This window comes from Ctenopharyngodon idella, chromosome 7, assembly GCF_019924925.1.
Source record: "Ctenopharyngodon idella isolate HZGC_01 chromosome 7, HZGC01, whole genome shotgun sequence".
Classification (NCBI taxonomy): domain Eukaryota; kingdom Metazoa; phylum Chordata; class Actinopteri; order Cypriniformes; family Xenocyprididae; genus Ctenopharyngodon; species Ctenopharyngodon idella.
In genome coordinates this window covers 34,768,372-34,795,805 of record NC_067226.1, presented here as the reverse complement: position 1 = coordinate 34,795,805, position 27,434 = coordinate 34,768,372, and the positions used below count along the sequence as shown (strand labels likewise).

The 27,434-nt window shown below is 36.3% G+C and overlaps 2 protein-coding genes across 3 annotated transcripts in view; both read right to left on the bottom strand.

Annotated features, from left to right (window-relative positions):
* si:cabz01007807.1 (uncharacterized) overlaps positions 1-20,453 on the bottom strand; it is a 33,083-nt gene extending 12,630 nt beyond the window's left edge. Inside the window, exons 1-19 of one of the 2 annotated variants that reach the window (XM_051900516.1) lie at positions 20,332-20,453; positions 19,283-19,324; positions 18,786-18,830; positions 16,130-16,189; positions 15,209-16,036; positions 14,776-14,844; positions 12,788-12,850; positions 11,717-11,776; positions 11,598-11,633; positions 10,654-10,707; positions 10,525-10,575; positions 3,972-4,037; positions 3,770-3,841; positions 3,640-3,687; positions 2,370-2,417; positions 2,204-2,284; positions 2,069-2,116; positions 1,522-1,581; positions 802-870 (exon numbers count right to left, since the gene is read on the bottom strand). In XM_051900516.1, the coding sequence (XP_051756476.1) occupies positions 802-870; positions 1,522-1,581; positions 2,069-2,116; positions 2,204-2,284; positions 2,370-2,417; positions 3,640-3,687; positions 3,770-3,841; positions 3,972-4,037; positions 10,525-10,575; positions 10,654-10,707; positions 11,598-11,633; positions 11,717-11,776; positions 12,788-12,850; positions 14,776-14,844; positions 15,209-16,036; positions 16,130-16,189; positions 18,786-18,830; positions 19,283-19,288 (1,764 nt within the window). In that variant the 5' untranslated portion in view covers positions 19,289-19,324; positions 20,332-20,453. The remainder of the gene's footprint in view (positions 1-801; positions 871-1,521; positions 1,582-2,068; positions 2,117-2,203; positions 2,285-2,369; positions 2,418-3,639; positions 3,688-3,769; positions 3,842-3,971; positions 4,038-10,524; positions 10,576-10,653; positions 10,708-11,597; positions 11,634-11,716; positions 11,777-12,787; positions 12,851-14,775; positions 14,845-15,208; positions 16,037-16,129; positions 16,190-18,785; positions 18,831-19,282; positions 19,325-20,331) is intronic. The other variant, XM_051900517.1, reaches the window with a different exon arrangement.
* Positions 20,454-22,030: 1,577 nt separating this feature from the next.
* LOC127516172 (macrophage mannose receptor 1-like) lies at positions 22,031-26,710 on the bottom strand. The gene is made up of 5 exons (XM_051900546.1): positions 26,639-26,710; positions 25,935-26,291; positions 24,501-24,863; positions 23,667-23,758; positions 22,031-23,592 (listed from the first exon to the last, which is right to left on the bottom strand). The coding sequence occupies exons 1-5, from the start codon at positions 26,673-26,675 to the stop codon at positions 23,488-23,490; spliced, it is 954 nt and encodes a 317-aa protein (XP_051756506.1). The 5' UTR covers positions 26,676-26,710; the 3' UTR covers positions 22,031-23,487.
* Between the last annotated feature and the right edge of the window lie 724 nt (positions 26,711-27,434).

The following is a 27,434-nucleotide window of genomic DNA, read 5'->3' as shown; positions in this document are numbered from 1 at the left end:
CTGAAAATAAAAATAAAAAATAATTTAGTATTTTACTAAACACTGTAGTATCTCAAAAACACTAAAATAACACTGACATCTGCTGGTCACAGATGTGTAATGAAAAAAACAATAAAATAAAAATAAAACCACATTGCTTTGGGAATTATGTATTTTATTTAATAACAATATCCTTAAATACACCAGTCAGAATTTTGGCAAAGTTGTGCATTTATTTGATAAATTGTTATGATAATGTATTCATTTTTAGTATTTTTCATACTCAGACAATATATAGGATTTATTTGTGTAATACAAATAAACTTTATAAATATGGTGCAACTTTGTGAACATGGACTTCCACCTCTAGAATATATTCTGATTTGGGAAAAACTGTGTGATTGAGAAGAAGAAAGAGTTATGAGCTGTTTTCATTGGTTTTTTATATTTATGTTTATGTTTTTTGTATTTTCTTATATTTTATTTTACATTTTATTTTTTATATTTTTATTTTACTTTTTTATTTTATTTTATTTTATTTCATATTTAATTTTGTATTTATTTAATTTATTATTTTTTCCCCTTTAAATATCACACAAATATCAAAGTGCCTGTGTGTGTTTTTTTTTAGATAAATTTGGAATGAATGTTTTGATTTCTCCCTCATTTCAGCCTGATAAATACTAGTCAGTCTCAGTAATTATTATCAGATACTCTGTTGTGTGAGTTCAATGGACTGACGTTTGGTGTCAGTTTGAAGTTCATCGCCATCAGTCAGCCAAACAAACTAAACAAGAAACTACAAATGGGAAATGGATTTACCTGATGTCTGTCATGGTGTGAAGAGCCGAGATCCAAGTCTTCTTCCAAAAAGGGATCTTTGGAAAAGGACTGCAAACAGTACACACGTGTTTTCAAATAATAAGATATTGTAAGATTTAAATTCAGATAGGCTTGATCAGTAAACTGAGATCACGATACAGACCCAGATAGCAAGCAGCCATCGAAACAACATTAAATCAATGTTAACTGCATTGAATCAAGTCACATAAAAAGCCAAGAGTCAAACTGCCCAACTAAAGGAAACACTGATCACCATAATGGTGAACATTTTCAATAAAACAACATCTAAACCTTTGTTTATTCTCAAAAAGCACTTCTGCTGTGATCTTGAGAGATTTTTTCTTTTATCTTCAGTTGATTTCCGGCTGTGTGGCTTTGAGTCAGTTGTAGTTGTGTTTCATTTTCTGAGAGTGCAAGCATGATGTTGAACCAAAATTACGTTGTAACATTGATTCAATGCCATTACCATTGATTTGTGGATGAAATTTCAAAATTTTTCAACATTAATTCAAATCAAAAGTTGATTCAATGTAGTTAAAATTGACAATTAACGCTGATTTAGCATTGTTTCGATGGTAGCTTTCTATCTGGAAATACGGTTCAAAACACAGCAGCAGAAATCTAGCAGCTTTCTAGTATGTTTTTCCTGCCATCATTTGAATATCTGTCTTCACCTCTCCAAAAGGCCAATGAAAATACCTTTGACTGCATCGATGGAGGAGGACCAGGCAATGATTTCAGACCAACTGCAGAAGCATCCTACAGAAATGAGCAAAGATTTGTAGATTAACGAGAACCTATTCTGCTTTTTTCCAAGTTCATCTTTCTTTAGTATGTAATGTTACTGTTTGAGCTTGAAAAAGCTCTGCAAAGAGTGGGAGTTATTCTCTATATCAGTGTCACTGTTTCTACGCTGTAGTCTTGAGTTTTCTTTACAATATTCCTCATTTAAATAATTCATACACAGAATAAAGGGATGGGGCCTGGTTGAGTTAGTTAGTAGTGTGTTGAAACTGGCGGTTATGGGGATTATCGGGACATTTCCCAAATACGCTGATCCTGCCAACCAATCAGAGCGCAGTGCGCCTTTCAGAAGGAGGGGCTTCATAGAGACGGGAACTAAACAGAGCATTACTGACAGACTGGAGAATATGGAGAGGAGCTGCAATGGAGAATATGAGGAAAATAATGTGTTTTATGAATATTCAAGTATTAAAACCATATATACATTTTATACTTCTCATACCTTTGATGGTCGATGTGGCACAGGAGGCTTGAATTTCTGTGTTTGCTTCTGGAAAATAAATAATAATAAAATAGATATGTTAAAGAGCGGACACTGAGGTCAAATCGCAGCACAAAGAGAAACGTGTGTCTGTACCGGTTTGCAGTCCACATCTTCATCCCTCTTCTCTCCCAGAGCCGTGAGATCAGCAGTTTTGGATGAGGACTTTAAATCATCCTAATAAGACAATTCAGTGTGGTCAGAGTTCAAATGTTACCCATCTTTAACATAATAAACTGATTATTAAAGTACAGTGTTAAACCTGATAGTCTGGAGTGAATCCTTTAGCTGAAGCTTCAGCGTGTTTCCCCTAAAGGTATAACAGAACATCATAAACACTGAAGATCTAATATTAAAGTTGGCTAGACAAAATAATGGCACATTTTAGACACACAGACAGTTATCCCATCTGACAATAATTTACACAGTTTATGCTGTAGAACATGACAAACATGAAAGATTCTTGCAGCACATGTATTACATGATGAATTTCCAAATGTCACATTTAAGCTCTTTCACTCTGAAATGAGAGTTAGTTTACTGTGGTAATCATCTATCCGGATCAATGCATTGTGTTTTACATACCAGAAACATCAATGAAAGTGTTAAAGGAAAATATAAACAGGCTTGTTATTAAAAAAATATTTAAAAATTGTGTGAGAAACTGGAAATGAGCAGCCTTTCCTCTAATAAACAAACAGTACAGGATATTTTTGTTTAGAATAATGTTGCAATGTACATTATTTATAATTTATATTATAATTGTAAGCTATAATAATTCAATTTATTATAATTAATATATATATATATATATATATATATATATATTGTAATACATTAATATAAATGAAAATGATTTTATTTTTAAAAAATATAAATAACTTTATTTATTTAATAAGTAAAGATTATGAAGATGATTAATTATTTTATCAAATAAATATTATATTCTTTTATAATTTGTTTAGAATAATATTGGGAAATATAGAAATGTACATTATTATTTATATTATAATGTATAAATTTATCTGTTATAAATTATTCTAAAATATTATATAATAAAACTATTTTATTTTAATAAAAGTATTTGTAAATTATTTTAAAATTATAAAAACTACTCTATTTAGAATACATTTTGTTTTAAACAATATTATAAATTATTGTATTATTATTAAAAAAGTAAAGATTATGAAGATCATTCATTTTTTATTAAGCAAATTATATTATTTTATCATTTGTTTAGAATAATGTTGGGAAATATTGCAATGTACATTAATTATTTATATTATTAAAATTATTTTATTTTTATAATATAATTTGTAAAATATTATTTTAAAATTATAAACATTTTATTTGTATTTTTTTAATTATTTAAAATTAATTTGTATATATTATTTTATTATTAAAAAATAAAGATCATGAAGATTATTATTTTATCAAGTAAATATTATATTCTTTTAATCTTGTATTATGTACAAATACTAATAAAACACAATTATTGAGCCCTTCAGATGACAGTAATCATGATGTTTCACCTTCGATCCTCTGCGCTGTGAAATAATCTTGGGTTTTGATGATTTCTTCTGTTGAGAGCAACAAAATCTGCGATGAAAGACATGAATCTGAAAAGACTGAAACATGATTCAGAAATAAAGAGCTTCATACTGATTTAACCTCGCCGGCTTCATTCTGCTCTTCATCTAGAGCGAAAAACTCCTCCGTGCTGTCAATGACGAGCTGAAGAGAAATACACAAATCATGAGAAAGAATGAATATGATCTGCAAATGAACTGAACACTAAAACAATAATTGCTGCTGACATTTATTCCTCTTTTATTTGAGGTCGATCGTACATGAAGATATTCACCTTTGACCCTCGATGCAGCGTGTCTGAGTTCGTCTCAGAGCTCTTCACTTCATCTCCAATTTTATCCTGAAATCAAAGATTTTCAGTTTATGACAGCGGACAAATATGGAGTTGTTCGAAGTTAAAATATTTTTCCCAGGTTAACATCAGAGACAATCAGAGCTTGATTTCCCCAAAATCAGCAGTGAAAGACTTTCATCCCGATCAGCCCAACACTGGCACAGCTAGAGTGTGATTTTGGGTCAGGACTGTATATAGATTTCACTTGCCAATAACAGTTTTGCAACAGTCAATATTTTTGCTGTTCTGTATTTCAAATCTACACTTTATGAAAACTCTGTAAAAAGCCTTCTGAGATAAAATTAAGCAATTTTACATATTGATTGTTTTCTCCTGTATTTTGAATTACGGATTGCATTGTGTTTCAGGGTTAAATGAAAACAGATAATGTCCTGCTAGAAAATGGTTGATCAAGGATTGAGTCTCTCTAAACTCCTCCTTTCTGAGAGCCTGCTCTGCTCTGACTGGTCAGATGACCCAGTCTGTTGTGATTGATCAGATGACCCAGTCTGTTGTGATTGGTCAAATGACCCAGTCTGTTGTGATTGATCTACTCTGCTCAGATTGGTCAGATGACCCAGTCTGTTGTGATTGGTCAGATGTTGCAGTCTGTTGTGATTGGTCAGAAGACCCAGTCTGTTGTGATTGATCTACTCTGCTCAGATTGGTCAGATGACCCAGTCTGTTGTGATTGGTCAGATGTTGCAGTCTGTTGTGATTGGTCAGAAGACCCAGTCTGTTGTGATTGATCTACTCTGCTCTGATTGGTCAGAAGACCCAGTCTGTTGTGATTGATCTACTCTGGTCTGATTGGTCAGATGACCCAGTCTGTTGTGATTGGTCAGATGACCCAGTCTGTTGTGATTGGTCAGATGACCCAGTCTGTTGTGATTGATCTACTCTGCTCAGATTGGTCAGATGACCCAGTCTGTTGTGATTGGTCAGATGTTGCAGTCTGTTGTGATTGGTCAGAAGACCCAGTCTGTTGTGATTGATCTACTCTGGTCTGATTGGTCAGATGACCCAGTCTGTTGTGATTGGTCAAATGACCCAGTGTGTTGTGATTGATCCAGTCTGCTCTGATTGGTCAGATGACCCAGTCTGTTGTGATTGATCTACTCTGCTCTGATTAGTCAAATGACCCAGTCTGTTGTGATTGATCTACTCTGCTCTGATTGGTCAGATGACCCAGTGTGTTGTGATTGATCTACTCTGCTCTGATTGGTCAGATGACACAGTGTGTTGTGATTGATCTACTCTGCTCTGATTGGTCAGATGACCCAGTCTGTTGTGACTGATCTACTCTTCTCTGATTGGTCAGATGACCCAGTCTGTTGTGTGTTGTGATTGATCTACTCTGCTCTGATTGGTCAGATGACCCAGTCTGTTGTGATTGATCTACTCTTCTCTGATTGGTCAGATGACACAGTGTGTTGTGATTGATCTACTCTGCTCTGATTGGTCAGATGACCCAGTGTGTTGTGATTGATCTACTCTGCTCTGATTGGTCAGATGACCCAGTCTGTTGTGATTGATCTACTCTGCTCTGATTAGTCAAATGACCCAGTCTGTTGTGATTGATCTACTCTGCTCTGATTGGTCAGATGACCCAGTGTGTTGTGATTGATCTACTCTGGTCTGATTGGTCAGATGACCCAGTCTGTTGTGATTAGTCAGATGACCCAGTCTGTTGTGATTGGTCAGATGACCCAGTCTGTTGTGATTGATCTACTCTGCTCAGATTGGTCAGATGACCCAGTCTGTTGTGATTGGTCAGATGTTGCAGTCTGTTGTGATTGGTCAGAAGACCCAGTCTGTTGTGATTGATCTACTCTGGTCTGATTGGTCAGATGACCCAGTCTGTTGTGATTGGTCAAATGACCCAGTGTGTTGTGATTGATCCAGTCTGCTCTGATTGGTCAGATGACCCAGTCTGTTGTGATTGATCTACTCTGCTCTGATTGGTCAGATGACCCAGTGTGTTGTGATTGATCTACTCTGCTCTGATTGGTCAGATGACACAGTGTGTTGTGATTGATCTACTCTGCTCTGATTGGACAGATGACCCAGTCTGTTGTGACTGATCTACTCTTCTCTGATTGGTCAGATGACCCAGTCTGTTGTGTGTTGTGATTGATCTACTCTGCTCTGATTGGTCAGATGACCCAGTCTGTTGTGATTGATCTACTCTTCTCTGATTGGTCAGATGACACAGTGTGTTGTGATTGATCTACTCTGCTCTGATTGGTCAGATGACCCAGTGTGTTGTGATTGATCTACTCTGCTCTGATTGGTCAGATGACCCAGTCTGTTGTGATTGATCTACTCTGCTCTGATTAGTCAAATGACCCAGTCTGTTGTGATTGATCTACTCTGCTCTGATTGGTCAGATGACCCAGTGTGTTGTGATTGATCTACTCTGGTCTGATTGGTCAGATGACCCAGTCTGTTGTGATTAGTCAGATGACCCAGTCTGTTGTGATTGGTCAGATGACCCAGTCTGTTGTGATTGATCTACTCTGCTCAGATTGGTCAGATGACCCAGTCTGTTGTGATTGGTCAGATGTTGCAGTCTGTTGTGATTGGTCAGAAGACCCAGTCTGTTGTGATTGATCTACTCTGGTCTGATTGGTCAGATGACCCAGTCTGTTGTGATTGGTCAAATGACCCAGTGTGTTGTGATTGATCCAGTCTGCTCTGATTGGTCAGATGACCCAGTCTGTTGTGATTGATCTACTCTGCTCTGATTAGTCAAATGACCCAGTCTGTTGTGATTGATCTACTCTGCTCTGATTGGTCAGATGACCCAGTGTGTTGTGATTGATCTACTCTGCTCTGATTGGTCAGATGACACAGTGTGTTGTGATTGATCTACTCTGCTCTGATTGGTCAGATGACCCAGTGTGTTGTGATTGATCTACTCTTCTCTGATTGGTCAGATGACGCAGTGTGTTGTGATTGATCTACTCTGCTCTGATTGGTCAGATGACCCAGTGTGTTGTGATTGATCTACTCTGCTCTGATTGGTCAGATGACCCAGTCTGTTGTGATTGATCTACTCTGCTCTGATTAGTCAAATGACCCAGTCTGTTGTGATTGATCTACTCTGCTCTGATTGGTCAGATGACCCAGTGTGTTGTGATTGATCTACTCTGGTCTGATTGGTCAGATGACCCAGTCTGTTGTGATTGATCTACTCAGCTCTGATTGGTCATATGACGCAGTGTGTTGTGATTGATCTACTCTGCTCTGATTAGTTAAATGACCCAGTCTGTTGTGAGTGATTGATCTATTCTGCTCTGATTGGTCAGATGACCCAGTGTGTTGTGATTGATCTACTCTGCTCTGATTGGTCAGATGACCCAGTCTGTTGTGATTGGTCAGATGACGCAGTGTGTTGTGATTGGTCAGATGACCCAGTCTGTTGTGATTAGTCAGATGACCCAGTCTGTTGTGATTGGTCAGATGACCCAGTCTGTTGTGATTAGTCAGATGACCCAGTCTGTTGTGATTGGTCAGATGACCCAGTCTGTTGTGATTGATCTACTCAGCTCAGATTGGTCAGATGACCCAGTCTGTTGTGATTGATCTACTCTGGTCTGATTGGTCAGATGACCCAGTCTGTTGTGATTGATCCAGTCTGCTCTGATTGGTCAGATGACCCAGTCTGTTGTGATTGATCTACTCTGGTCTGATTAGTCAAATGACCCAGTCTGTTGTGATTGATCTACTCTGGTCTGATTGGTCAGATGACCCAGTCTGTTGTGATTGGTCAAATGACCCAGTGTGTTGTGATTGATCCAGTCTGCTCTGATTGGTCAGATGACCCAGTCTGTTGTGATTGATCCAGTCTGCTCTGATTGGTCAGATGACCCAGTCTGTTGTGATTGATCTACTCTGCTCTGATTGGTCAGATGACCCAATGTGTTGTGATTGATCTACTCTGCTCTGATTGGTCAGATGACCCAGTCTGTTGTGATTGATCTACTCTGGTCTGATTGGTCAGATGACCCAGTCTGTTGTGATTGATCTACTCTGCTCTGATTGGTCAGATGACCCAGTCTGTTGTGATTAGTCAGATGACCCAGTCTGTTGTGATTGGTCAGATGGCCCAGTCTGTTGTGATTAGTCAGATGACCCAGTCTGTTGTGATTGGTCAGATGACCCAGTCTGTTGTGATTAGTCAGATGACCCAGTCTGTTGTGATTGGTCAGATGACCCAGTCTGTTGTGATTGGTCAGATGACCCAGTCTGTTGTGATTGATCTACTCAGCTCAGATTGGTCAGATGACCCAGTCTGTTGTGATTGATCTACTCTGGTCTGATTGGTCAGATGACCCAGTCTGTTGTGATTGATCCAGTCTGCTCTGATTGGTCAGATGACCCAGTGTGTTGTGATTGATCTACTCTGGTCTGATTAGTCAAATGATCCAGTCTGTTGTGATTGATCTACTCTGCTCTGATTGGTCAGATGACCCAGTCTGTTGTGATTGGTCAGATGACGCAGTGTGTTGTGATTGATCTACTCTGCTCTGATTGGTCAGATGACCCAGTGTGTTGTGATTGATCTACTCTGCTCTGATTGGTCAGATGACCCAGTCTGTTGTGATTGATCTACTCTGGTCTGATTGGTCAGATGACCCAGTCTGTTGTGATTGATCTACTCTGCTCTGATTGGTCAGATGACCCAGTCTGTTGTGATTAGTCAGATGACCCAGTTTGTTGTGATTGGTCAGATGACCCAGTCTGTTGTGATTAGTCAGATGACCCAGTCTGTTGTGATTGGTCAGATGACCCAGTCTGTTGTGATTAGTCAGATGACCCAGTCTGTTGTGATTGGTCAGATGACCCAGTCTGTTGTGATTGATCTACTCTGGTCTGATTGGTCAGATGACCCAGTCTGTTGTGATTGGTCAGATGACCCAGTCTGTTGTGATTGGTCAGATGACCCAGTCTGTTGTGATTGATCTACTCAGCTCAGATTGGTCAGATGACCCAGTCTGTTGTGATTGATCTACTCTGGTCTGATTGGTCAGATGACCCAGTCTGTTGTGATTGATCTACTCTGCTCTGATTGGTCAGATGACCCAGTCTGTTGTGATTGGTCAGATGACCCAGTCTGTTGTGATTGGTCAGATGACCCAGTCTGTTGTGATTGATCTACTCTGCTCAGATTGGTCAGATGACCCAGTCTGTTGTGATTGGTCAGATGACCCAGTCTGTTGTGATTAGTCAGATGACCCAGTCTGTTGTGATTGGTCAGATGACCCAGTGTGTTGTGATTGATCTACTCTGGTCTGATTGGTCAGATGACCCAGTCTGTTGTGATTGGTCAGATGACCCAGTCTGTTGTGATTGGTCAGATGACCCAGTCTGTTGTGATTGATCTACTCAGCTCAGATTGGTCAGATGACCCAGTCTGTTGTGATTGATCTACTCTGGTCTGATTGGTCAGATGACCCAGTCTGTTGTGATTGATCTACTCTGCTCTGATTGGTCAGATGACCCAGTCTGTTGTGATTAGTCAGATGACCCAGTCTGTTGTGATTGATCTACTCTGCTCTGATTGGTCAGATGACCCAGTCTGTTGTGATTGATCTACTCTGCTCTGATTGGTCAGATGACGCAGTGTGTTGTGATTGATCTACTCCGCTCTGATTGGTCAGATGACCCAGTGTGTTGTGATTGATCTACTCTGCTCTGATTGGTCAGATGACCCAGTCTGTTGTGATTGATCTACTCTGCTCTGATTGGTCAGATGACCCAGTCTGTTGTGACTGATCTACTCTGGTCTGATTGGTCAGATGACCCAGTCTGTTGTGATTGATCTACTCTGGGCAATTGGTCAGATGGTTCAGTCTGGTCTGATTGGTCAGATGTTCCAGTCTGTTGTGATTGGTCTACTCTGCTCTGATTGGTCAGATGTTCCAGTCTGTTGTGACTGTTCTGCTCTGCTGTGATTGGTCAGATGGCCCGGTCTGTTTTGATTGGTTGGAAATCAAACACTCATTAGCATATCTGAATTTCAGCACTTGACACACAGTGATACGAACAGTAACGATGGCGTCAGTTTTACCGTATCAATCTCATCAAAGTGGATTTGCTTTGGCAGCAGAAAACAGCATTTTCTCGACATGAACAGCACGAACCACACTCTTCCAGTCTCAAATACAACTACAGTGTTTGAGGGCGGGGCTAAGGAGACCTTATTCACCAGCAGCCAATGGGCTGGCATTTTGCAGATTAGTTAGAAACCTAGGTAGGTTCAGCAGGAAGTGAGACCGGAATTACGGATGACTCGTTTCAGCGGTTCAGAATCGCTTCTTTCTTTTGGGAGACAATAACTCTATTTATCTGCACTTTCTTCTTTGAATCTTTGCAGACCTTTTACATTCACAAACAGCTCTATTACACACTACATGAAGGGGAATATCTGAAAAAATCATAATAGGGCCACTTTAAAACTGGTTTTCAAAAATTTTCAGTCATTTACCTTTGAGCTCCTCCTGATCAGCAGAGAGTGTCGCAGTTTCCTTCCAAGAGTCTATGAAGATCAACAGGATGACATGAACACGTGACAAACAGACGCAAAGTCACTCAAGTTTAATAATTCGCATCGTACCTGCTTTCCGTTCTTCTTCGCAATCCCATCGACTCCATCAGACGCTTCTGCAATCTAATAACAAGAGTCAACAATATTATGAAACCAGGTTTTTACAGTGTAAGAAACTCGCCAGCATGACACATGTGATTTGGATGGTTGCCAAGGCATTGCTATGTGGCTATTGCTATACGCTAACGAGTTCTGTGGTTTTTAGTGCATTCCACACCCTCAACATCTGAAAACATCAACAAAACTACAGAAAATAAACGAAAATGCAGTAAATATGTGGGCCACAATGTTTTGTGAGGTTAATTATTGATTACAGAGATTATTATATTACTTTAATTATTTGTTTTAATTACTCTAACATTTAATTTGTTTCATTTTAAAGACATTTTTGATTGTAATTTTTGGGGGGCTGCAGAGATTATTATATTATTTTAATTATTAATTTAATTATTATTTGTTTTATTTAGAATAAAATTGAATTTGATGTTTAATTTTAAAGACATTTTGTTTATATTTTTGCTGCAGAGATTATATTATTTTAATTATTACTTCAATTATTACTATTTGTTTTATTTAGAATAAAATAAAATTGAATGTTTAATTTTAAAGACATTTTAGTTTATTTTATTTTTTAGCTGCAGAGATTATTATATTATTTTAGTTTTTAGTTTAATTATTATTTGTTGTATTTAGAATAAAATTGAATTCAATGTTTAATTGTAAAGACATTTTTGTTTATATATATATATATATATATATATATATATATATATATATATATATTTTTTTTTTTTTTTTTTTTTTTTTTGTAAAATGTGTTTGCTGCTGATTGTAAAATGAAGTAAAACTGGTTGTGAAATTATGAAAATTATGAAATGTTGCCTTGGCAACTAAATGAAGTTTAGTTTAATTTTATTTCAGTTTTATTTCAGTTATCTGAAGGTCTGACTCACCCGTACAGAGTCTCTCCGAAGCCTGAATTTCCCAGCCTGCAACAGAGAAAGAGCAGATGACACACTAGTATTTTTGTGCACATGTTTGCTGTACTGTGTTTCACACAATAAGAACTTACAGGTTTCCATGCTGGAGAGAGTTCTGGACTGTGTTCGGGCCAGTCCTCCACACACCTTTCCTGTAAATCATGTTTCAGTTGTGTAGGTGTATTTTTTTTGTTTTGTTTTGTTTTTTTTACAAATCATGCATGGCACTCAACAGGGATATGAATTCATATGAGGGTGTTTCCGCAACTACAGGCACATTTTTTTAATTAAAATGAACAATTACAATTACAGTCTTGGAGACTTTTTCCCATGCCTTCAGCATTTTATTTATAAATGCCTTTTATCTACAGTCTGTCAAATTATGCAAAATGTATGAAATATAATTTTAAATAAATAAATAAATATTTATAGAAATATTCTAACAATTATAAAACATTTTTTTTTTTTTTTTTTTTTTTTCTGATTCAGCTATAGATTTCAAAAGTCAGGTTCCAGAAGTAAAAACTTCATTCATTTTCTCCATAGGGAAATTGATTTTTAACATTTCTTTATAAACCATTAAAGTCAGCCGTACGGTGAACTATGAGGTTAATGAATAGTATCCATTAGCCTGTATTATTTAAACTTAGTTTTAAAATAATCGTTTAACAGCAGAATTTTTGGTAAAAACTACATTACCCATGATTCTGTGCAGAAAACTCCACCAATCAGAGAGTTGAAAACTTAATGATAAACACTTTTTTAGTAAAATTTTAAAATTTTAAATTTCTCTTTCATTTTTAATTTGATTATGCTGTTCACAATGCTTCATGGGATTGTAGTTCTTTTCCTCACTAAAGCCGTTCACAGTCTTGTACCTTTGTATTTTTGTCCGATTTTCAAAATTTTTTTTGCATCAAATTAAAGTTTATAATGTTATGATTCTCCTCGTAGCTGGTTGGTTTATTTCGCGGATTATAACACTTTAACGAAGACTGTTTTGAAATTCCTATGGTAAAAACGAATTAAAAAAAAAAAAAAAAAACTTCCGGAACCAATGCTGCTAAAAAGAGGGCTGGGCTTCTGTTGCAATCTATTGTAAAAACAGATAGAGTTGGTGAATCACCCACAAAAGTTTGCAAACAGGAATGCAGCACACATACCTGACCGATAAGAAGAACATCCTCGTAAACTGGCAGATCGTGCTCAACCTCAGCCGTCGTGTTCTGCCAGATCAAAACATTTCATGATAGTGTCGAACAGATAACAGACAGCAGATAACAAGGGAAGACTGCATTTAAACTCAAAAATATAATAATAGTGGAGTGAAAGTAAAATGCAGGTACAGTAACACTTCGAAAGTCCACTTTAGACATTCTACTTGTCAACCAGCAGTCATTAGAGTATTAGTAGAATGTCTGCTTAACATCTGCTAACATTTATTCTGATGCTCCTCAACAGACATTCTACTGACTATAGTCCGGTTTCATAGACAGGGCTTAGACTAATCCAGGATTAGGCCTTAGTTCAATTAAGTAGCTTTTATAAATGTACCCTAGAAAAAAAAGACATTACTGGTGTGCATCTTGAGACAACACAATGGCACTGACATATTTTAAGATATGTCAGTACAAGTCGCTTTCAGTTAAAACAGCTTAAACATGCATTTTAGTCTAGGACTAGCTTAAGCCTTGTCTGTGAAACCTGAACCCTGACCCAACAGTCTACTACAATCTACTAACACTAATGAGTTAGTTGACATGTAGTTGCAGATTAATGACTTAGTTGATATGTAGTTGCAGATTGAGCATTTGTTAACATGTAGTTGCAAATTAATGAGAGTTAGTTGACATATAGTCTCAGCCTCAGACGTCACACCTACGGACTGTTGGCTGAACGTCTGATGCATATGGTACACTTATCTGGAAACACTTCAGGAGTTTCAAAGTTGTCATTCTACAGGATGTCCGGGAGATGTGTGTGTTGCGTTTTTTAACGGCCCGCTTGGAAACAAATGCTGTGATGCCAAACCCCCTCGTAGAAGAAGAACGCTGTCATGTTTACAAGTGTGACAATGAGCGCTTACCAGGATCAACTAAACACTGGATTTTCAAAAGTATGTGAAGTTCGTGGCTCCATTGTTGCAGTAAACTTGCACAACGTTCTTGAATTAATAAATTATTAGATGCACGCCGGTCTGTTATGGCAGGGACATCGACTTTACATTTTCACGCCCCTAAACATGACGCGGAACAAAACAAATTGTGATTGGTTGTGTTACACATCAGTCAAACGTCTTCTTGGACGGTCCTTGGCCAATGAAAGCTGCGATAGAGTCCAGACCTTCTGCCGTCAGTCTGAAGGTCTGGCTATGCAAGACTAGTTGACATGCAGCTGCAAATTAATGGGAGTTAGTTGACATATAGTTTCAGATTAATGAGCTTTTGTTGACATGTAATTGCAAATGAATGAATTAGTTGACATGTAGTCGCAGATTAATGAGAGTTGACTTGTAGTTGCAGATGAATAAGCACGTGTTGACAGATGCAGATTAATGAGCTTTTGTTGACATGTAATTGCAAATTAATGAGAGTTAGTTGACATGTAGTTGCAAATTAATGAGCTAGTTGACATTTAGTTAAAGATTAATGAGAATTTGTTGACATGTAGTAGTAAATTAATGAGTTAGTTGACATGAAGTTACAGATTAATGTTAGTTGACATGTAGTTGCAAATTAATAAATTAGTTGACATGCAGTTGCAGACTAATGAGAGTTAGTTGCCCCATTGTGTATCTCTCTGTACTAAAACTTTTATACATAATAAAATATTAATTTAGTAATATATAATTTAATAGCAATTTATAAAGAGTAGTAATACTACACAGCAATGTTACACTTTTTTTTTTTTGTAAATTGACATGATAATATTTGTAATTCTACACTTTTTTTTTTTTTAAATCATGTTGTTTACCTGTAGTTTTATTGTAGTAATAAAAAAGAGAGAAATGTCTGTATCCACACTAATACTATCATCAAATAACATCCAGATGAACATCCACTACAGTCCATCTCCCACAGAACACTAATATGGGGAAAAGGAAAGGGATGAGAAGGAATAATGAGAGAAGTTTCTGCTGAAGGATTGATACCTGAGGCAGATGGATGCTCTTAGCGGCTTTACTGCGAGGAGCAGGTTTCGGCGGACGCCTCCTGAACATCTACAAGAACAAAATCACTGACAGTTTATTTTGGATGAGAAATAAATGGGTCTGATGAAGCCCAAAGGACCCTTATGAAATGATTTGATTTCATCCTGTGTGACAGGAAGTCAGGGTTAGTCGTATATTATTGGACAAAAATCTATGAAGTGCAATATGAATCATCAATATTATGATTTGGAAGATAAATATTGTATTTTACAATACCTGTGTATATCTTTTCTATCTATCATAGTATAAAAACTAATTTTGTCAACTTTTAGAGTCACACTAGATATAGGCTAGATGAGCTCAAAACCAACAGATACGGACGAAACACCACAAAACCTGATTCATGGGGTCTTTAGAGGAAAGACGTTCTCACCAGGTCTCCGTTGGAGGTGTTTGTGGAAGCAATCTCCTGAACGGCTCCGTTCTGCAAACCAACATGAGACATACGAACATCCTGCTTTGTATCTTGACCGGTGAGCAGCAGATCATAATTGCTATTCCGATTGGACTGAACTTCATTCTGAGGGTCGAACAGAGGATCGAATGCTTTGATGTCAGAGGTTCCTGCCGTGGACGAGGGTGTCTTGAAAATATCATCAAATACTGGGTCAGTGTTAGAGACGTATGGTGTCTCGAAGAAACTGTCTTTCCCTTTTGAGGGAACTCGCACTGCGTCCCGAAAGGGGCGTTCCCATAGCGCCCCTTTCGGGACGCAGTGTCTCGTTCCCTCTCTCAGGGAACCATGGTTATAGTCATAACCTGAGACGGTTTTAGTGGACGTTTCTTGGAAAACATCGGAAGGATCAGACGGTGATGTGAAGGAGGGTGTGGCTTGGAATTTCTTCTGTCTGGAGAGGATGAACTCCAGCAGAGGATCCCTCTGATTGGATGAAGACGAGGATTCCGTGTTCTGATTGGTTGAGCTGCTTTGTGTCACATCAGTGTCCACTTTTTCTTTAAAAGGCTGGAAAATGTCTGTTTCTTCACCCCAAATGCCTGATGCTGATGTGGTTTGAAACACATCAGGTGTTTTATCTTTATAAAAATCAGGTGGAGGAAACCCAACCCAGTCTGGAGCCGCAAAAGGATTGCTGTCCACATTAAAGTCCGAAAACGGAGGCGTCTGATGAATGACATTGATTTGTCCTGTTACATTAGGTAACACACTGTTTTCCTCTTCAACCGTTTCCACATCGTAGTCCTGCAAATACAAGTGCATTCAAAAGAACGTGAGGATTGCCATGAACTTTTAAACACAATCTAAAGTTTTCTTTTTATTTTATGTCAAGGTCACCTGAGCAGTGCGGTTTTCTCTGATCGAGTTAATATCATCTCGATCTCCATTCACTGGACTCTGAGAATCAGAACGTTTTTTTCTCAATTACTAAGACTGTGTGACATCATAACCAAAACAATGCATTTTATTATATGCAAGGAAGCAAATGCAATTAAATGTGACCCTGGACCACTAAACCAGTCGCACGGGTATTTTTGTAGCAATAATCAATAATACATTGTATGGGTCAAAATTATCGATTTTTCTTTCGTGCCAAAAATCATTATGATATTAAAGGATTAGTTCACTTTCAAATGAAAATTAGCCCAAGCTTTACTCACCCTCAAACCATCCTAGTGTATATGACTTTCGTCTTTCTGATGAACATAATTGAAGAAATATTAACAAATATCCTGATGCATCCGAGCTTTATAATGGCAGTGAATAGGGTTCACGTGTATGAGCTGAAGAAAAAGTGCTTCCATCCACATCCATCCATCATAAACGTACTCCACACGGATCCGGAGGGTTAATAAAGGCCTTCTGAAGTGAAGCGATGCGTTTGTGTAAAAAAAAAAAAAAAAAAAAAATCCATATTTAAACAAGTTATGAAGTTAAATGTCGAGCTTCCGCCAGACCGCCTTCCGTATACAAGTTACGAAGAAAGAGTAAACTGGCGTCGCGTCAATTACACTTTTTCTGTAAGTTCAATAGGGAAGCCGACTGACGTAGCGTAAGCTTTGTGAACTGCAAGAGGTTTACACTTTCTGCATACGTTGGATATGGAAGGCGGTCTGGCGGAATCTAGATATTTGGCTTCATGACTTGTTTAAATGTGGATATTTTTTTTACACAAATGCCTCGCTTCGCTTCAGAAGGTGTTTATTAACCCCCCGGAGCGCTTTCTTCAGCTCATACACGTGAACCTTATTCACTGCCATTATAAAGCTCGGATGCGTCAGGATATTTAAAATATTTCTTCAATTATGTTCATCAGAAAGAAGAAAGTCATCTACACCTAGGATGGCTTGAGGGTGAGTAAAGCTTGGGCTGATTTTCATTTGAAAGTGAACTAAACCTTTAAGTAAAGATCATGTTCCATGAAGATATTTTGTAAATTTCCTACCGTAAATATATCAAAAATGTATGTTTGTGAGTGGATATGCATTGCTAAGGACTTCATTTGTACAATTTTAAAGGCGATTTTCTCAATATTTTCTTTTTTTTTGCACCCTCAGATTCCAGATTTATTTAAATAGTTGTATCTCAGTCAAATATTGTCCTATCCTAACAAACCTACATCAATGGAAAGATTATTTATTTTGGATGATGTATATGATGTACTATTTTTATTTTACCTTTATGACTGTGTTACGTCCAGAGATGCAGTTTTTATTGATTTATCAGAAAAGCTGTTTTCTTTAATGTGTTTTTTGTGCTTTTTCTGTTTCTTTCTCTGTTTCCTCTTTGGTTCCTCCTACTCAATCTGTCTGGCAGGTAGCTGATTACCCCCAGCGGCACCTGCTTACCAGTTAGTGAGCCAGCATAAAAGTGTTAAACAAGATAAATGGTGCTTAATTTCACGATAAGTGTGCGATTAATTGCGATTAAAAATAAATAAATAAATAATCTATTGACAGCCCTAATATATTATATATATATATATATATATATATATATATATATATATATATATATATATATATTCGTTAAAAGTCAATAGATGACGTCATATTCATTATGTCAAACAGAGTTTGAGAAAATGTTCCCCCAAGAGCTTTCTCCTGCCCAGCCTCCTGCTGCAGTTTACAATTGTGGTTGTTGAACACAGCTGCTTAATATCCTACTCTGGCACTGTATTTTTGATTTGTTTGTTGTGAGTGTCTCCAACATTTATATTTGCAGTTTAAGTGTGGAGCTTCATGCCACCCCTCATCTTTATCAGTTTTGTTTATCTTTTTGGTTTATTGCCGCTGTTGCTGTTAACATCAAGTTTAGCAGTTACTTTAATATTTGCTTATTTGTATGTTTGTATGTTTGTTTTATTTGGAAGCTGTAGGGAGGTGGGTGCCATTTTTGTTGAACCCCGTTTTGGGGCCAGGAAGGGAGTTAGGGTACAATTCTGTTATTATTTTTTTCTTTTCTTTGTTAGTTTAGTTAGAGGTTTAAATTATCCAGTTAGATTGCTTTTTGTTTATTATTTTGGCCTTGCCCTCTCCTGAAGCTATTGCTTCCCTTTTCTTTTCTATTTTTGTTTTATTACAACACCTTTTTTTCTGTATTTGTTCCATGAGCTGTCAAATAAAAAATCCTTATGGTAATTTGTTGCTTGTGGTGCTGTGGCAGGACCAACGCTCTTAAAATATTTGTTGATTTGTTGCGTCCGCCTAGACCCCTAGACTTATGCGGGACATAACAACTGGTTTTGTGGTCCAGGGTCACAAATGTATGGAGTTAGTAAGTTTGTTTGTTTTTTTTCTACCATGTTTCTTAAAGACATCTCATAACAGATTGTGTTATGTTGAAAACCGCTTCGCTGCTTTAGATTTGTTTTTTTTTTTTTTTTTTTGTTTTTTTTTGCATCCTTGCTGAATAAAAGCATTACTTTCTTAATAAAATCTTTCAGACTCTAAAGTTTTGAACAGTAACACAAGTGTGTACTGGCCACTGATACCTGTGGGTTTGAATGGAAAGGATTCCAGGAGCTGTTGATCCCATTCTAGTGGAGAGAAAATTGAAATTAAACAGTTTAGATTGGCTCTCATTCACATCTCACATACTCCTACAAATAGACGTTCTTTTTTGGCATTGATGATTCCATGAAGAACCTTTAACATCCATGAAATCTTTCCATTCCACAAAAGGTTTAGATTATTTAAAAAAAAAAAAAAAAAAAAAAAAAGGCTCTTTTAAGAACTGCTCACTGAAAGGTACTTTGGGGAGCCAAAATGGCTCTTCAATGGTATCGCTGCAAAAAACCCATTTTGAAAGGATGTATATATTGTTTTATTTGTACATGCACACTATGTTATGGACTGGATCAATGATCCTCAACTACAGAAAAGTGAAGATCTATACTTGAACTGTGTGTAAAATGGACTGTCTGGACTGATATATTCTTACTGTTAATTCTTATTAAATTATTTAAAAAGATGTTAATCAGAATCTCACCTCCATAATCAGACCTGATGGACCAAACAGTGAATCAGCATCCTGTGACAGACACAAAGAAGGTGGAAAGATGGAATAAGTTCCAGAGCACTGTATACTTTTATGGTTTTATTCCATAAGTTTATTAAAGAAAACAACAACTTGAAGGCGTGAACTACCCAGCTAACACATATGTTGTTCTAAGAACTTGTTTTACTAACGTATGAAAATTTCCAAATGTTCTCTTAATTGTCCAAACCTTTCTTGGTCGTGTGAACATTAAGGAAGCATTCATTAATCATTCTTCAAACATTGCTGAAATGTTACTTTTGAACATTCCGAAACAAATGGTAACACTTAAAAAATGTCCAACCAAAAACTTTGAGTAAAAAACATTCCATTAACGATGTATTGGCTAAATAATGTTTTGAGAACGTTATTTAAAGACCAGATAACTTTGTACAAAAGTTCTATTAGCGTTACTGGAAGAACGTTCGTTCATAATTTAAGAGAATAGCTGTCAGTTGTGTAAAATCTTGCTTATCACTTGATCATGAAGAGTTGCAAAAACAGTTGCATTTTTAGCAACGTAAGCAAGACGACGCGTAGAAACCCAAAATAAGCGACGTCAATGATGACGCCACAAACCACTTACATGTGGTCACCATAGATAAGTAAGTAGAGCTAAATAAAGCCACAATAAAGCCTGAAAATTATTTAATGACATTCGAAAACATTCAAAAAATGAGACGCATTTCACTCAGATTCTGTCCTCAAACTCCATATTTACAGCATTTAGTACAATTATAACATCTAAAATAACTGGTATTCAAGTCAAAAATATTTTATATTGCCGAATCGACCTAAATACCTACCAACAAAATTAATATTATGAGCTAAATCAAGCATCGGCATGAGTATCTGCATAAGTATTAAAGCTAACGAAACTTTCTATATAGGATAAACTATATAGATATTTTGGAAGTAGCTTCACGTTGTGCAGCTCACTATATTCAGTTCTTTATCGTTTCAAGTTTGACGCAAAGCTATTTTAATGAAAACAAACTTACCAAGTAGCCGGAGAGTTTCCAGAGAGGCTTACAGGACGCCTGTGGACGAACTGAACCACTCACCAAACTAGTTATTAAAACAAATAAACGCAGCGACTCGTTTTCAGTCGCGCAACAGGTGAAGCTCGCGCCTCTTTCAACACTCACCTGGGCAAAACTATGTGGACCTACCTGTCCTGTTGGTGATCTCAGGTAGGTCGTAAGTCATCATGACAGCTGAAAGAGACTTAAGTGAACCCAAACCGCAATAAATTCACGCACAAATAATAAGTACAAATATGTACAGTTTATTCAAAACTTAATGCAATGATATGGCATATGCCCTCATTAGTTAGTTAACTTGTCTTATGATATTTACCCGTCATAAAATAAGTTTAAAGAATAATCTTCCTCTTTATCCCCCTGAGTTTAAGTTAAAGTGAGATTTCAGCAATTCGTCAGTCCTAATTTGGGAATAAACATTTTTACCAACTCAGAAACTTTCCTAAATACATTGACTTTTGCACATGCATTTCAAAATCAGGAACTGCATATCTGACACATATTTCAGTGTAATCTGATCGAGCCTTCAATTGGCACCCAACTCATAGTCTTTGATTCTTCAGTAGTGAAGAATTTGCGTCCAGTGCTAGATAACCCTGTTAGATTTAAATGTTTATTTGCTTTCTCCAAAAATGAAAATTATCCCATGATTTACTCACCCTCAAGCCATCCTAGGTGTATATGACTATCTTCTTTCAGACGAACTCAATCAGAGATATATTTAAAAATATCCTTAGTCCTCCAAGGTTTACTGTATGGTAGTGAATGGGGCCCGCATTTTGAAGTCAAAAATAATGCATCCATCCATAATCAAAGTAATCCATACGACTCCAGTGGGATAATAAAGGCCTTCTAAAGCGAAGCAATGCATTTTTTGTAAGAAAAATATCCATATTTAAAATTTTATAAACTCAAATAACTAGCTTCTGGCAGACGACCGTACGCAGAATGTTCAAGTCGACTTGCGCCAAATGAGTAACCCGTGATGCGATGTATGACGCAGGATGTAGTTTAGACGCCTTTCGTGGCTGTGCAACAAACTCAAGCTCCTCTTATCTTTTATCGAAATCCTCTGACATTTCTCTTTAAAAATGATCGTTTTCGACTTCTAATTCGTGACTGGTGATTTGTTTTGCTCTATCCTCTGTGTTTGTCATTACGTCATTGTGTTCGGGTCAAAGGTTGCTCCGCCCAAATCGACTTGTGCATTCTGCATATGGTCATATACACCTAGGATGGCTTGAGGGTGAGTAAATCATGGGATAATTTTCATTTTTGGGTAAACTATCCTTTAAGTCATGATTACTAGCTCGTTGAATTCGAGTGCTTTGTTGTCGGAAAGAACCTTGGAGGACACCGCGTTTTTCTTGCCTATTTATTGGGAAAATCTTATTAAAGCCAAAATGATGTTAGCATCCCATTCATTCGACAGCCATATAAACATTCACTGTGCTGTGTAGTTTATCAGATTGCTGACAACTCTGGAATTTCGGCCAAATACAGGCTTCGATGTGTATAAAACATACAATACGCTTCAAATGATTATTCATATATGTGCACTACTTTAATGACAAGACAAGATGATGTAGCTGTTGTGGGAAAAAACAACAACAAAAAAAGAACAATAATACCAGTCACAGCAGCAATCGTTCTCCCTTCTGCTATATTTAAAGTTTATGGCCTGTCCATCTTTTGAACTTGGGTATCAAAAATATGTTTCCCAATGGTAAATATGACTTGAGATTGCATTTATGGCCAATTTTTAATTAGGAAACTCGTATTTGTGATAATTCCGATAGCAGGTGAAGGCAAGTCCTGAGAGGTGGTTTAAAGATGGCCGCCGATTGAAATGACTTGCCTTAAGGGACTTGGCTGTAGTGCGATTTTGATGGTTAGCATTGCCCTTTTAAATGTTAGATGAGTTAATGTTGTCCTTTCCAAATGGTATAAATGATGTCTATGCAAAGGACTTTGAAATACTACCAATAGAAAAGAAATTAGCTTTGTAATGAAATTCATACACAAGCACAATTTATCGTGCAAATATTTTAATATTATTCATGTCATTCTACCTTGTGCACTATTGGTTTAAAAAGTCAAAAGAAATCATGCAATTTATTTATTTTAGTTTAATGTGAATAAAGTATTTCTTAACATGCATGTTGTCAAGTTTACACTGTATGACATGAACAAAAAAGGAGAAATAAATGAAAAAAAAAAAAAAATAATATTTTTGAAATATGTTAGAACATGCATAAAACCTACATTTCACAAGGTTAAACTATACAGGCTTATAACGCTATTTATATTATTCTTCTAAATTTGAAATTGGCTACAACAGTTTATGACCTGAAATGTTTCCTGATTCAATCATTCTATTAAATAATGAGAATGTAAGAAGTAATTTCATAATAATCACATGAATTTCCTGCAGTATTACTGTGTTTGTTCATGTCTTTCAGGTCAAAATAACTAGGGATGTTCAACAGTAATTTTTCAACTTCACTTTCATAACCTATTTTTTCTGAATATGTGATAAAAAGAAAAATTATAGACTTATTTATAATAAAAACAGGTTTTCCGCAGACTATGGACAGTACACTAATGACAGCATTCAACTTCTCTGTATCTTATATTTAAGATTTAGGTGTGTTAATGTGGATCATCTATGTATTTACTTCAAGAGAACAGCACTGGTTGAAATTACAGTTTTTGTGAATAAACAGCTTCATGCTTATATTTTCATCTGAAATCTTAAGTTTAAAAAATATATATTTGTCATTAACAATAATATAATAATTAATAATGTAATATGAGTCATATAAAATTACTTGAAATGTCCATTCCTAAAAAGGACTATTGTTTACACTTACGATGATGTCCTTGTTAGATTGCAATTAATATAAATGAACAACATGTGCCTACTATAGGGTTCGGTTGCATGTAATTATGCAACTAATGAACTATAATAATTACTTGCCATTTACAAGGACACTGTAAAATAAAGTGTAACCAAAACATCTGTCAGAACATTCATTATAGTTGTCAGAGATCTTGATTATCTTCGGGCAAAAGGGCAGCAGTGAATCTTTCTTCACACTCTGTTGTCGTGTTTCATATGTCATTTTCCTGCTGCTGGAAGATCTTCCCATCAGGCTGGACTGTCCATGTTAAGCTGGATCCCGCATCCATCTCCTGCTCCGTGAGGATCTGATTGATCTGGAGATTTCGTCATTGATTAGTGAATGAGATCAATAATGAGTGAAATGCAGCAGAGCAAAGGTTCATCTGACCTTCTCTTCTACGGCCACCATCACTGCAGATTCATTCAGATGTCCGTCTGATTTCACTGCCACTCGCACAAGCTGCATTTTCTTCCTTTTAGCTTACAGAAACAGAAACATACTTAAAATAATAATTAAGAGAAGAGCATTTGTTGTCAGATTAACTGACACTGTAAAAAATGTAGTGTGAATTCACAGTATATTCCTACTTTATGAGTAATTTGCTGTTACGAGAGAAAATGACCTAAAAATGATCTTGCGTTTTTTAAAAAAAAATTTTTTATAGTATGAATCAAGCATTTACTGTAAAAAGTTGTTTCAACTTAAAGTGTTTATGCTGCCTTAAAAAATGTAGTGAATTTACAGTATATTCTTGATTATTGTCATTCTTTGCCTTTTTAAAAGCAATTAGTGATTACAATCTTGCATTGATAAAATATGAATTCAGTATTTACTGTGAAAAAGGTAATGTAAGTGTTCACACTGCCTTAAAAAACTGCAGAAACGTAGTGTGAATGTACAGTGTTCTTGATTATTTGTCATTCTTTGCTTTTTTACATTAATTTGCCGTTATGACAGAAAATGACTTCAACACCATCTTGCATTGATCTCATAGTAAAAATATGAATGCAATATTTACTGCAAAAACTATTTTTCAACTTAAAAGCTGTTTGTGCTGCCTTAAAAGCTGTTAAATATGCACTGTGAGTTTACAGTGTATTCTTGATTGTAAATCTTTTTTTTTTTTTTTTTAAGTAATCTCTTATGACATAATGTATTTGTTTTTTACAGTAACTGACTGAAATCCAGTTTATAATAGAAATAGGCAGGAATAACACTCACTGCAGAAGAAAGGTAACTGATGCAAGCATCCTTCATTCCCGATCAATCCAGTCTCTTGGACAAACCCACACTTTTCATTCCCACTGTTGTTATTAGGCTCTCCCGAAATCCATTTCAAAGACAGCCAGCTCACACTGCTCTGGTCCGACCACAGCCACAGGTTCTTGGACAGGCCGATCCAGCCCTCAAATGCATAGTAACCATAGTAATTCATCCATTTAACAGTGAGATCTACAATGTACCTGTTGTCAGTGAGGTCACTAATGATGGCCAGGTCGATGTAGTACATCCTACAGTAACGCAGAGCGTCACGCCACGTCAGTCTGATCTTGATGAGAAGAAATTTTTCTCCAGTGTCATTTCCTGTAGGATTTAGTGTTTTGGTCAGAACAGAGAAACATCGTGATGAGTGCATGAGAAACGCTCACACATTCAGCACTGATAACAGTCATCTTCTGCCATAAAAGGCTTTGATGAGGAAAAAGTCCGAAACCGAAGATTTGTAATTGTAATTACCAAAGTTTTGGTAATTAAATTAAATGGGAATGTAGAGGTGATAAATTAAACCAGTCATAAAGTTCTTAGGCAACAAGCTGCCTCTCAATATTCTAGCTGAACAAATTTACATTCTAGCATCATTTTTGTTCCCGGTGGAGTGCGTCCATCCACACAGATCACATGTTTACTAGTTGTAGTTTAAACAGTAATTAAACGTCACTGTTGGGTCAATGATTTTGGCCCTCCAAAACCATTTCTTCTGAAACTTAAAATACCAAAAATGATTATTATTACGGTATTTATTTGTCTGTTCATTTATTTTTTGATGTTTCAGATTTGCTGCTTAATATGTTTTTTGTGGAAACAGTGATACACTACCATTCAAAAGTCTGGGGTCAGTACATGTTTTTTTTTTTGTTTTGTTTGCTTTTAAAGAAACACTTTAATTCAGCAAGGATTCATTAGATTGATAAAAATTGAGAGTATTAGAAACACGTAACATGACAAAAGATTTAGAAATAAATTCTGTTCTTTTCAACTTTCTATTCATCCTGAAAAAAAAAAAAAGTAAAAATATTCAGCAGCAGAAATTGTGTTCAATATTGATAATAATAATTACTGAGCTCTAATTGATAATAACATTGGAATAATTTCTGAAGGATCATGTGATACAGAAGACTGAATTAATGATGCTGAAATTCAGCTTTGGTCACAGGAATAAATTACATTTTAAAATATATTTACATAGAAAACATTCATTTTATTATTGATCAAATGAATGCAGCCTTGGTGAGCAGAAGAGACTTCTTTCAGAAACGTTTAAAAAAATCACAGTTATTTCAAACTTTTGTACCTGCAATAAGTACAAATGTACAAAAATGAGACAAGCCTTTTGAAAATTACAGTTCATTACAACCCCATAAAAAAACAACTTACCAGTGTAGCAAAAAAAGTCATTTTTTTCATCACAAGGGGCAGTATGCCAGGTTCCGCTATGTTGAATCATGCCACACATCCTCTGAGTCCTGGAGGTCGTGTCTTCGTTGAGCCCCCAGTTTGTAAACACTACGTCCTGATCTTGGAACGACCAGCGCCAAGTGCATAAGCCATCGTACAGTCCCATCCAGGCCCTAAAACTTGTGGAGCTGGCGATCTCCTCTATCTTAGCTCTGTCCTGATCGCTCTGAACCGTGGCCAGGTCCAGGTGAAACTTCTTACAGAATGACTGGGCTTCGGTCCAGGTCTTTGGTTCCTGGATCAGAATGAAGTAGCACAAGGTCTCGGAGACGAGTCCTGTCGACAGCACAGTATTAAATGAAACAGCAGCAGGTTACATTTAGTTTCTGATCTGTGATTTCACTGACAGTCAATTGTGGAAGGAAGGAATCTGATCTTAAATCAGCACAGATATAATGTGAGGTCGGAAAGGTTAAATTTGTTAACATTGGTTAATGCAATAACATGAACAAACAATGAACAATTAGATTTTAACTAAAGTTCACAAAGGCTAGGTTCCTGATAACACTCACATTATCCAATCCAGGACATATATTACTTGTTATTAAGTGGATGAATATGAAACAAATAATACTGACTAGTTATAGTAACAAACAATAACATTCATTCAGTAACAAACCCACCTAGTAAAAAAAGTAGACAAGCTGTTTTTTGGATCATTTCTGCTGCTCTCAGGTTTGTTCACTGAAATAAGTAAAACAGTTATGAGATACATAAAAATGGGAAAAAATAATGATTAAATAATAGCAGGTTTAAACTAATTTGGTTGGAATAGAAAATCATGTGTATTAATCTGTGTTTCACTTTAAAATTATGAAAACGTGAAGTCCTTTTATGAGTGTGCCAGACTGAAAAGCCTCAAGACAAGAAACTCATAAAATAATAAAAAAGACATCAGGAATGCAGTGCCATGTTAAAAAAAGTTATGCAATAAGCAATTATAAGATTAATATAGCCTACTGTATTAATCAATTAAAATATAGCTCATGACAGTTTATCTTTAAAATATCAATTCATCTTTTAAAAAAAGCATCTTGACTTAGACAAAATGCGTACAATGCAATCAATATCAGCAGATCTGAATTTATCTGCATTAACAGACAGACTGAAGATCAAGCACGACTGATTTCTTAAGCCTCTGTGTTCTTTCAAAGTTTTTTTCTTTCAGCATTCTCACTTTATTCCTAATATAAATGTTTACCTGTCATGGAAAACCTCCTTCGGAGCAGAAATTCAGTGTGGAGACGCCGAGACTGACTGCCTTTCTGACGTTGCTGCAACATGAGGATCTTTATTCAAATGGCATCGCAGAGCATGAAAATAGCCAGTAACTGAGATTATCCTTATGGAAATGAATCATTTTTACATGCTTGTAAAAACGGAAACTCCCTGCTCTTTTCTTAGCAAAAATCACTCATC

What these genes read in the sequence shown, in the direction of transcription:
- LOC127516172 (XM_051900546.1), bottom strand. Translation starts at nt 26,675, where the DNA reads ATGATCCAAAAAACAGCTTGTCTACTTTTTTTACTAG. An exon ending in TTGTCTACTTTTTTTACTAG is followed by an intron (nt 26,292 to 26,638) that starts GTGGGTTTGTTA and finishes TGCTGTCGACAG; the next exon opens with GACTCGTCTCCGAGACCTTG. An exon ending in TCAGTTACCTTTCTTCTGCA is followed by an intron (nt 23,759 to 24,500) that starts GTGAGTGTTATT and finishes TGTTTCTGTAAG; the next exon opens with CTAAAAGGAAGAAAATGCAG.